The sequence below is a fragment of the Olea europaea genome, chromosome 23 (genome assembly GCF_002742605.1).
Source record: "Olea europaea var. sylvestris chromosome 23, O_europaea_v1, whole genome shotgun sequence".
NCBI classification, from domain to species: domain Eukaryota; kingdom Viridiplantae; phylum Streptophyta; class Magnoliopsida; order Lamiales; family Oleaceae; genus Olea; species Olea europaea.
Window position 1 is genome coordinate 4,112,406 of NC_036259.1, and position 12,148 is coordinate 4,124,553.

General features: G+C 34.4%; 1 protein-coding gene across 1 annotated transcript in view; it reads right to left on the reverse strand.

Moving 5' to 3' along the window:
• Positions 1 to 10,262: 10,262 nt before the first annotated feature.
• The window catches only part of LOC111371938 (vetispiradiene synthase 2-like), a 4,153-nt gene continuing 2,267 nt past the window's right edge, over positions 10,263 to 12,148 (reverse strand). The window contains exons 2-6 of the mRNA XM_022994086.1: positions 11,727 to 12,145; positions 11,400 to 11,618; positions 11,154 to 11,292; positions 10,788 to 11,033; positions 10,263 to 10,687 (exon numbers count right to left, since the gene is read on the reverse strand). Coding sequence (XP_022849854.1) covers positions 10,391 to 10,687; positions 10,788 to 11,033; positions 11,154 to 11,292; positions 11,400 to 11,618; positions 11,727 to 12,145 — 1,320 coding nt within the window. The 3' untranslated portion in view covers positions 10,263 to 10,390. The remainder of the gene's footprint in view (positions 10,688 to 10,787; positions 11,034 to 11,153; positions 11,293 to 11,399; positions 11,619 to 11,726; positions 12,146 to 12,148) is intronic.

The window sequence follows — 12,148 nt, forward strand, 5'->3', positions numbered from 1 at the left end:
ATAATTATGTGATTACTACAGCTTTTTTTCCTCTATAACATCCCAAAAATTATTGGGAGTTCATTTTAGTACGTTGCAATTAAATTACCTTCACAACATCAGTTCTCATTTCTTACATCATTTTCCAGGAAGAACACCATGTCAGAGATCTATTTTATGCACTTTGGGTGCCTAATTTATTTATCCGTAGTGTCCAATTCAATGGACAATGGTCATTGTTTAGTCCAAATGAGGCTATTGGTTGACTAGTTGTTGGGGGTGAACAGTTTGAGGTTTACACATTCAATATGAGAAACATGTGCAATAAAAAGTGTTATTTAGGTCACCATTAAGTGATTTCGGCGTGATTTTATCAATCTTTCAAATGAAAGTGAATGCATTGTTTAGAGCCTGATGTCATGTGTTAGTGCGATAATGTATTACTTTCAGATTTATAAGTATAGTATAATTTGTTTGAATGCTATTAGTTTACAGTTTATTTGATTATATACTTGGTACCCTTTAAGCTCTCATTGCCAAAAAGTTTTAAATTGCTTGAAAAAGAATCATGAAATGCAAACTTTAACACCTGGATTGCATAGTGTTTTCATATGATAAATTGTTAAGCAAAGATCAGCACAAGAGGCATAGTGTAATCCCAAAAATGCTCTTTTGAACGCAAACAATAAAGGGTTTAGTGGTCATTTCCCATTTTACAAAAATTATTGGATAAGGAAGCATTCAACTAGTGCGGCTGAGCTGGGGTCAATCAGCTGCATTACATGAGGTTCCAAATATTGCTAAAAATCTTGGGATAATCGTGACTAGATGGGATATTAATGCCTCCATTCGTTTCCGATTTTTTACCCAAAAAATTAATTTTTTTATTATTACTTCTCTAAGTCAGTAGTCATTTTTGGCTTCCTTATTCATAGATGGGACTCATTTTTCTTTAACGATAAAAAAGAAATTGATTCTCATAATTATTATCGAACAGGCCCAATGTGTATCAACAACTTAGAATGAGGGTTTGTTAGGTTCGAATTGACTTTTCCAAACATAAGCAATAGCATAAGTTTACTAAACCCTTGTTTGAGCCCCCTTTTTTTCTTTTTTCTTTATTTTTTTTCCAAAAATTCATTTCCTTAAAACATATTTTTAACTATATATTCTCCAATAAAAAAATTTTACGCATAAATCGAAAACTTTTACTTACTTTTTAATAACACATCTTTGAAGAAATCACTATTCAAAAACACCTTTTTTTTTTTTTAACCCAAAAGGGGCTAAAAAAAAGGGCAAAAAATGAAGATACTAATTTTCTAGTACGATAATAATCCTGTCAAAATATACAAATGAAAACACGTCTTAAGCCCCCGTTTGACCCCCATTAAATTAAATTTCATTTTTCTCTCTTCTATTTTCGATCACATAATCTTCCATAAAATAATATTACATGTAAAATCGAAAATTTTTCCTTCTTTTCCAATCACTCATTCTTCAAAAATATTATTCGACCCATTTTAATTTGGAAAAATAGGGGGCCAAACCCGGGGCTAACTCTTAAGAGATTATCGCTTTCTTTCAATAGAATTGAATACACAAAAACATCATAGACTAAGTCTCAATACAAACATGCATAAATTCTATATGTTCTTAACTATATAGTGCTATCTTTTGGATGCATCAAAATTCAAATACCCCAACACATGATAGAAATGGCTACTCCTAGAGTTGTAAGTCGCCTTCACATACATGTCTCGTAGTTTTTTGGTATAAAAAGAGATGTTTGGTCTTGTTTGGATTTTGAGTTCATATTTATGTATCAACTCCTCAACTTTTGTACATGTTTACATAAATCATATGAGGAAATGTCCTAATTGCAAAGTAAGTCCAGATCCTAATTTCGCCTGAAGTCCTTTTGCATAAGAAGTTCTTTCATAGCCAAACTATATTACTATTTGAAACCTTGTTACTACTGTTAGAAAACAGAGAAGAAGTATGAAAACTGGATAATTATATTTCTGAGTTGTATTTATAATACAAGTTGTACGCCCTATTTATACAAGAGAGCCCCCCGTTTGAACCCCATTAAATTAAATTTCATTTTTCTCTCTTCTATTTTCGATCACATAATCTTCCATAAAATAATATTACATGTAAAATCGAAAATTTTTCCTTCTTTTCCAATCACTCATTCTTCAAAAATATTATTCGACCCATTTTAATTTGGAAAAATAGGGGGCCAAACCCGGGGCTAACTCTTAAGAGATTATCGCTTTCTTTCAATAGAATTGAATACACAAAAACATCATAGACTAAGTCTCAATACAAACATGCATAAATTCTATATGTTCTTAACTATATAGTGCTATCTTTTGGATGCATCAAAATTCAAATACCCCAACACATGATAGAAATGGCTACTCCTAGAGTTGTAAGTCGCCTTCACATACATGTCTCGTAGTTTTTTGGTATAAAAAGAGATGTTTGGTCTTGTTTGGATTTTGAGTTCATATTTATGTATCAACTCCTCAACTTTTGTACATGTTTACATAAATCATATGAGGAAATGTCCTAATTGCAAAGTAAGTCCAGATCCTAATTTCGCCTGAAGTCCTTTTGCATAAGAAGTTCTTTCATAGCCAAACTATATTACTATTTGAAACCTTGTTACTACTGTTAGAAAACAGAGAAGAAGTATGAAAACTGGATAATTATATTTCTGAGTTGTATTTATAATACAAGTTGTACGCCCTATTTATACAAGAGAGCCTATGCTATAAAATGAGAAAGATAAAATAATTCCTATAATTAAGCAATCTGTAATTCCCATAATTTAGCAATCCCATTAGTTATGCTACAATCACACAAATTATGCTAACACCTCCCATCAAACTCAAGATGGAATTGTAGATGTCATTTTGAGCTTGCATACTAAGCCGTGAAAATGCCCAAGCACGTGAGTTTTAGTAAAGATATCAGCAGTCTGCTCAGAAGAAGATACAGATTATAAATGGAGAGTACCAAGAGTAACATGATGGCGAATAAAATGACAATTAATTTCAACGTGTTTAGTGCGCTCATGAAACACATTAATTTGAGCAATTCGAATAGCTCTTCAATTGTCACAATGAAGAGCAATAGAAGATGAGTGAGAGAGACCCATATCTTCTAATAAATGACAAAGCCAAAGTAACTCCGTAGTAGCATCTGCAAGGGCATGATATTGTGACTCTGTACTAGAACGATCCTTGACAGTTTGCTTTTTGTTGCGCCAAGAAATAAGTGACTTGCCCAAAAATAAACAGTAACCAGTGGTGGAACGACGATCTGTAGGATCACCAGCTAATCTGCATCAGAATACTCAGATAGTACTAGAGAAGAGTGAGATGAAAAATAAAGTCCATGAAAGAGAGTCCCCATCACATACCGAAGTATTCGAACAACAGTAGAGAAGTGAGATGTGCAAGGAGCATCCTTACACCGACTGACCAAGTGAACTACATCGGCAATATCAGGTCGTGTCACAGTTAAATAGATCAAGTGTCCAACAAGTCGGCGATAGAGAGTAGGATTATCAAGAGGAGAACCATCCATAGGAATAAGCTTGACATTTGGTTCCAAAGGAGTCGAAACGGTCTTATTGTCTGTAATCCCAACTCGAGAAAGCAAAGAAGCATACTTTGCCTAAGAAAGATAGTAGCCATCTGAGTTGGATGAAACTTCAAGACCCAAGAAATAACTTAGACGACCAAGATCCTTCATCTCAAATTGTTGATTTAGTTATTGGTGTAACTGTGAAATACAGGTTGCATCATCACCAGTTATTATCATATCACTAGCATAAAGAAGCAGGAGAACAATGCCATTATCAGTATGGTGAATAAATAAAGCAAAATCATGTGGACTAGAAATAAAACCAAACTGAGTAATAGTGGAACTGAATTTGGCAAACTATGCTCGTGGTGCTTGTTTTAACCCATACAAGGCACGTTAAAGTTTACAGACTTTATTAAGAGGATGAGGAAATCCAGGTGGAGGATGCATATAAACTTCTTCTTGGAGATCATCATTTAGAAAGGTATTTTTGACATCCATCTGAAGGAGCTTCCAACATTTTACAACAGCAATGGCCAATAGACTGCGAACAGAGGTAATTCGAGCAACTGAAGCAAATGTTTCTTCATAATCAATACCATATTCTTGACTATAAGCTTTGGTCACTAAACGCGCTTTGTAATGCTCAACAGATCTATCTGAACGAGTTTTTATTTTATAAACCCATTTACATCCGATAGGAGTTTTGCCATAAGAAAGATCAACCAAATCCCAAGTACGAGTTTTCTCTAAAGCTTGAAGTTCTTCATTCATGGCTTGCTGCCAAAGAGGATCACTACTAACTTCATGAAAAGAACGAGGCTCATGCAAGGTTATAATAGTAGAAAAACAATGATAATCATGAAAAAGATGAGGGGTATCTCTTACCCGAGTAGAACAATGAGGAGGGACATCAAGTACAATCTCAGCAATCAGACCAGTCTCAGTAGAAGCAGTCGCAGGAGTAGGATTAGAATTAAGCTCTCTGGAAATAACTATGTCATTACTAGGAAAAAGATTGAGAGAGAATAGTAAAGTTAGAGTGAAATTTGAATAACAAGGAAAACAATGTTTGTTCTCAGAAGGTGACATGTCTAGAGACATGCAACCTATTAGAAATAGAATCCCAACAACGCTAACCTTTATGTTCTATCCCATAACCCAAGAACCAGCATAGACGAGCACGAGGTTTTAATTTGTTATGCTCATGAGGTTGTAGCAAAACAAAACAAGCACAGCTAAAAGATTTCAGAATAGAATAAACAGGGGTCTTATCAAATAATCATTTAAAATGAGATAGATTTTTAAGAATTGTTGTTGGGGTGCAATTTATAGTGTATACACTAGTTAATGCAGCTTCGCCTCAAAACTTTTCAGGGTAAGCGGAAGAGATGAGAAGAGCACGAACAGAGTCAAGAATATGACGATACTTTCGTTCAACTCTACCATCATTTTGTTGTGAAGTGTGTGGACAAGAATGTTGAACCACAGTTCCTTGTTGACAAAGAAACTGAAGGAGAGGGGCGTCTTGATATTCCATAGCATTGTCAGTTCGAAAAGTTTTAATGGTGTGAGAGAACTGAGTTTTGATCATATTAGCAAATTTAATATAGTTTTGAGGCAATTCAGATCTTTGCTTCAGAAAATAAATCCACGTAAAACGAGAATAATCATCGATAAAGAAAAAAAATATCGGTAACCATTCATAAATGGAATGGGGAAGGTCCCCAAACATCGGAATGGAGAATGTCAAAAGGAACATCAGAAATTGATGTACTATTATTAAAAGGTAAAATAGGTTGTTTTGCAAGTTGACATTCCAGAAAATTAAAAGATTCAAATTTTGTAGATCCTAAAAACCCACGAGAAATTAAAGGTCGAATTTTACTAGCTGAAGCATGACCAAGACGGAGATGACACTGATACAATGAAGAACTAGAAGTTGTAGCAGTTGACACATTTTGTAGCGGAACTCGAAGAGAGATGAGCTCAAATAATCTTCCCACTTTACGACTCGTCTCAAGAATCTGACCCGTTTGCAGTTCTTGTACTTGACAACTAGAGGGGCAAAAAATAACAGTAAGACCGAGATCGCATAATTGACAAACAGAGATAAGGTTTAAGGACAAGTTAGGAACACAGTAGATATTAGGAAGGCTAAGCTATGAGTTCGATGCACGTCCAACATGAGAGATGTTCATCTTTTCACCATTTGCAGTGTGAATAGGAGGAAGATAGGATATTGGTGTGTTGGGGAATACAATAGAGAGAGTAGAGGTCATGTGATTACAACAAGCGGAATAAAAAAGCCAAGAAGATTTACCTGAAGTTACAGACATGGCAGAGGAAGAATTGGAAGAAATCACTTGTTTGAGTAGGGCCTCCAGATCACTCACAGTGATAGAAATAGAGTTGTCAGAAGCAGTAGCAGCAAAAATAGCAAACGATTCGAGCTTAGAGACATGTTTAGACTTGGAAATTACTCCTTTAGGTCTTGGTGGTCTAATAGGACAATTCTCAATTATATGACCTATTTCATGGCAGTATCAACACTCAATAGTTGGACAATCAGAGAGCAAGTGGCCATTTTGACGACAATGTTTACAAAACTTTGTCTCCGATTTGCGGTAGGAAGGTCTAGAATGAGTAGTAGCAAGAGCAATTTCAGATTGGAGAGACTTGTCCAGGCCAAGGCGAGTTTGCTCAAAGATAATCTTTTGGATAGCAGAATCCAGCTTGGGTTCAATTATATGACCTATTTCATGGCAGTATCAACACTCAATAGTTGGACAATCAGAGAGCAAGTGGCCATTTTGACGACAATGTTTACAAAACTTTGTCTCCGATTTGCGGTAGGAAGGTCTAGAATGAGTAGTAGCAAGAGCAATTTCAGATTGGAGAGACTTGTCCAGGCCAAGGCGAGTTTGCTCAAAGATAATCTTTTGGATAGCAGAATCCAGCTTGGGTAGAGGATTACGATGCAACAAAGATGCCCTAACAGCTTCATACTCAGGGCGAAGAGCCATAAGAACTTGGATGAGATGAAGGTGATCCTCAATGATTTTGGCTTGAGATAGTTCGTTCCAAATAGGTTGTACTTAAGCCAAGAAATCATTCACAGACTACCCAGCATCTTGTTTCAAATTATGCAGAGTTTTCCACAATTGATAATAGTGAGCAAGGCCAGTGGTTTTATACCTGTTAGCTAGGAAATCACATATCTCTTTTGCAGTATCATAAGTTGTAAATTGAATATGAATAGAAGGGACAAAAATATTTCGGAACCAGGTAATGATTTGATGATTCTTGCTGTCCATTCTTCAAGACGACCTTCATATTTTTAATTAGTCTCATCTTTCCCATGAGTGGGTTTGATGAGATCTCCAGAGACAATAAAGTTTGCGCCCGATAAGAAAACTTTTCATTCCTTGAACCCATAAATTGTAGTTGAAACCACTCAGAGTGGTGGTAATAGGTTTGGAGATATTAGTAACAACTGAAGGAGAAATTTTTGTTTTCTGCATCATAGAGCTAGAAGACTGGAGTAAAGGGAAAGTTACAGAAAGGACAAGCCAGAAGATATTTCAGACGCACCTAAGCTCTAATACCATGTTAGGAAAAAAGATAAGTAGTATGAAAACTAGAGAATTATATTTCTGAGCTGTGTTTATAATACAAGGTGTACGCTATATCTATACAAGAGAGCATATGCGATAAAATGAGATAGATACAATAATTCCTATAATTAGGCTATCTGTAATCCCCATAATTAAGCAATCCCATTAATTATGCTACAATCACACAAATTATGCTAACAACTACATTTTTTTTTGGTCGTTGTAGGACCACCAGATGCAGTGATAGCTCTGCTGTAGCTTTTGCCCATTTTTGAGCCTAGCTGATTTAATTTGGGTTTTCTCATCTCGTTCCATTTTGTATCCTTTTTCCATGTTGAATGCGTCGACATATTCCTCTTTAAATTCCGTCGGCAAATCTTCGCCTTTGTTTCAAAAATCAACAAGCTATCATAATTCTTGTTTAAATTGGCATACACTAACCTATTGGGATTTGAAGAAGACAAAAAGATTATATTTATGGGCAAAAAACCTTCTTTGTCGTTGATTATACGACCACTGCACCTTTGCACCCTTTTAGTGGCAATTCCATGTGATGTGTCAATATTTACATCGATTGATATAATTATTTTGAATACCAATTAAGTTAACAAGAAAATTTGTTGATCTACAACTCATCGTGTTGTATAATTAAACTCTTCGCTACATCACGAACTTCAGGATGTAACTGAGCTCTATTAGTAAAATTGATGAAATAGAATTTTAAGCTATGGAGCCTAATTATTATTGTTATAAAGAGTTTGTATGTGAATCTACTTATTTCGGTTTTATCCTAATATATTTCTTTTTTTATAAATAAGGACCATCATTAGGGTTTATGTAATCACCATGAAAAAGAGAGGTTAGAAAAAATAGAAATTGCAATTTTTCTCTTATAAACCTTTTTTCATTACAATAAATTACTATAGCGAAGAGAAGATAATGTAGGTTCACATTAAGATGAACTTCTACAAATCTTATGTATTCTTCTCTTATTTTGATTTTATTGTTCTTGATGGTATAGAATTGGTTTTTAATTCTCAACGCAAAATCATGCGAAATATGATTAGAACTGCAAAACATTCATTGATTCGCTAGAATACAGATAATTTGGACATCAAATATTTGTTAATTCGCTAGAATTATCGAATAATTAGAAGAATTGAAAAACTCTAAAAATTTTATTCTCAAAAAACTAAAGTACAATAATGCTACAATAATAGTTTAAATACTAAAATCTAGTAAGAAATTTCCAGTGTTGTGAAATACCTAATTGATCCTTAATAAATAAACAATTAAGTGAATAACTAAAAATTAATCAAAACTATTAAATTAATTAAAACCATCCCCGTGTAAATCCTATTGCATTAGGCACCCTTCAAAGTAAGCTAGAGCACAACCTCTATGGAGACCCTTATGAACAAATCTTGTTTACGTGTGTTGTGAATTTTTGTCTCTAAGCGTGAAACCCTATGGAGCACACCTAAATCTCACTGTTATGATTGTTTGTTAAATATTCTAGGAAATTAATTAATAACGTTAGTGAGTTAAATTAGTCAATAAATAAGCTTTTTTATTTTTATTTTTTTAAACCTATCATATATATTTAAAGGCAGAGATTCAATAAATAACAGTAGTTTGTTAGTTCGCCTTTAAAATGTTGTCACTAGTGACTTATCGCTGAGAAATCGTTCAATCCTAGCAATGTATATCCCTTATCAAAAAATTTTTGGGTCATCAAATATTGCTTCTCATAGGTATATGCCTATTACAACTCAATGAAAAATACCACAAATTGAAAATAAAAATAATTAACAACTGATAATTGTTGTTGAAACAAGTTTATCTTATAAAAAATGTATTGTATATAATACGTTAGCATTTATTAATTTACATAATGCAAAATCAATTAATGTTAATTTTATTTCTGAAACCCCAATCACACGCCAAGTCAGCGACCAATCCATTTTTGGTGTTGAACAAGATCAACGACCAACAATTGGTCGCTACATCATCATTATCAAAAGGTCTTTAGCAACCAGTCTCTGTTGGTTGCGAAAAACGCGGCTTATTCCGTCAAGAGCTTAAGCAACCACTTCTAATTGGATTGTTTCACCAACTGTTAGTCTCTAAAACTTATAATTTCACAAACTACTTTAGTTTGATTGCTTAAAATCCAACCACATGCGAAAAAAGCAGAATCTATTCCTCTGAGGTGTTCAGTGACCACTTCTTGTTTGGTAAATGAAACCAACCAACAACGACTAACCATTGGCCGCTAAAGCTTATACTTTCACCAACCACTTTTATATTGGTCGATAAAACTACAATCACACAAGAAAAAGAAGTGGGGTTTATTCTCACCGAGGCCAATACTTGTTTTGCTGCTAAACCAACCATCAACGACAAACCATGGTCTCTAAAGCTTAGACTTTCATCGAACTCATCAGACTAGTAGTTAAAACTACAAAAACACATGAACAAAAGAGGGGTTTATTCCTGTCTAGGCCTTCAACAACCCCTTCTTGTTTTGTCGCTAAACCAACCATCAGCGACCAACCATGATTGCTAAAGCTTATACTTTCATCAACATATTTAGATTAGTTATTAAAATCCCAATCACACGTGGAAAATAATAGGACTTATTCGCACCGAGGTCTTCAATGATCACTTTTAGTTTGGTTACTATACCAGGCATCTATAACCAACCAATTGATAAAGCTTAAACTTTCACCAATCACTTATTGATCGCTAAAACCACAATCATGTGCAAAAAAATAAGTTGGGTTTATTCATATCGGGGTCTATAATGACCAATTCTTGTTCGATTGCTGAAACGGACCACTAGGGACAAATTTTTCGTTGCCAAAGGTAATAAAAAAGTTAGTCCATATTTTACCAACCAAAAACCTTACCAATCAATATCTGATCCATGAAAGAGTCTTGAAGAAATAAATGTTGCTAAATCTTTTATGGATGGAGCACTTGTATTTTGTAGAGCAAGTACACTAGGGTCGAGGAAGATATATTATTATAAGAAAGAATCAATAACTCTTAAACAACGATGAATAAGGTTTACAACTTATTTGAAGCATTTTGCTTTATCTCCGTGGATAATAAATAATAACAAAGATAAAAAATGAAAAATAATCATGTTCGATTACATCAATTTTTCACCAACTTGATCTCTACTAACATTAGACCTCAATGGGATCAATAAACAAAGAAGTGATGTGGGGTTTCAGAACTTTTTGTGGCTGTGTATATCCATCTTCGTTGCCTTTATAAGTGACATCTATAATACGTTCAAGGTTGAGAATGCGCATTAAAATTTCTCTTGGAGAGGAAGTTGGTCGCATATACTCTTCATTAATATCCTTCCATGCATTTGTAACCATTTCAAAAAACTTGTCAACTGCCACTTCTTTAGTTACCTGATTCTCTTTCATGTATGATTCGATGCCAGTGGCAATTTGGCCCCTTTCCTTCTCAACCTTCATTAAGGAAAAATTTGCAGAAGATAGATTAGTAAATAAGGTTGCTTATTTGAAGAATTGTGGCGTCCTTATAACAAACTTTGAGTGCATTTCATACCTCATATGTAGCAATGTCATCAACGAGTCGACATATTATGAGGCTAGCAACAAGCATTTTAGGTTTATTGCTTAGCCATTCAAAGTCTTTCTCGGTGACAGATTTGATCCCCAACAAGGATGTAGTTGTATGATAAACGTAAGTGCATGTGATTAAGGCATTGCTCATGTACTCAGAAAATGGTGGCATGTATCCTTCAATAAACCACTTGGCTTCCACATAGTATGTCCTCACAAGTTCTTTCAACTGCATGCAAATTAGTAGATATTTGAGTAACATAAGGAAGGGCAATTAACTATAAAAAAACAATAAGCAAGAATAATATGAACTTAGTAATAGCAGATTAATCGTAAATGTAGTACTTACAGCTTCTTTTGCATAATGGACAGCATAAGATCTTCCTTCTTTTGATAGTTCTTCATCAAATTGCTCATAAAGATCTAAAAGAGCACTATAGAATGGTTTAATGTACTCAGGAAGCCGATCAACTTCACTAATATCCCACCTGAAAAAGAAATTCTCATAATTATGATCACAAAGAAACAATTGATTACCTTAAGAAACTCTTTTGTATTAATAATGTGGATACACTTAAAAGAAAGAAATATGTACCTCATAATGGCCTCTGTAAAAACTTCAAGTTCGTCAACTGTACCATAGGCGTCATATGTATCATCTATTATCGATGTCATTGCAATGGTTTTGGTGAGCATGATTCGAGCAATTGAATATTGAGGTTCATGATAAACACCCATAGCCCAAAAAAAGCATTCTACCACTCTATCTCTAGCATATGGAAGCTTAGAAACAAGGTCCAAATCCTTCCACCACCTGCAATATATATAAGGAATGTATATTATTAATTAATGTAAACACACACACACACACACACACACACACACACAGAGCTATTTTATGTAATTGTCAATTGAACATTACCTTGATACTTCATAGAGCTCCTTTTTATGCAACATTTGCAAAGAATTATAGTCTAATTTGGCAAATCTAAGTAGCATTTCATTTTTGGACTCATCTTCTTGGTAGATGGAGATGAAGTTTCGTGCCTCGATTCTTGGGTTCCCAAAATGGATGCATTGCACAAGGGCATGAGCTACTTGTTTCCCAATGGTAGAGCTTAGATTCGGTGCCATTGATTTCAAGTTCTCTGTAGTAAAAGTGAGGGCGTCTTCTAGTATATCTTCTCCATGCACTCTCAAATATGCAGCTTCATATAAGCTCAGCAATCCGCTTGCATCACTCTTAATGCTCTCTTTGAATTTTCCAGTCTCGTCTATGAATTTTTTAAAGATATCACAAGATATACGGTAGCCATGTTGTCTGAATAAACGAAAATGAAGTGC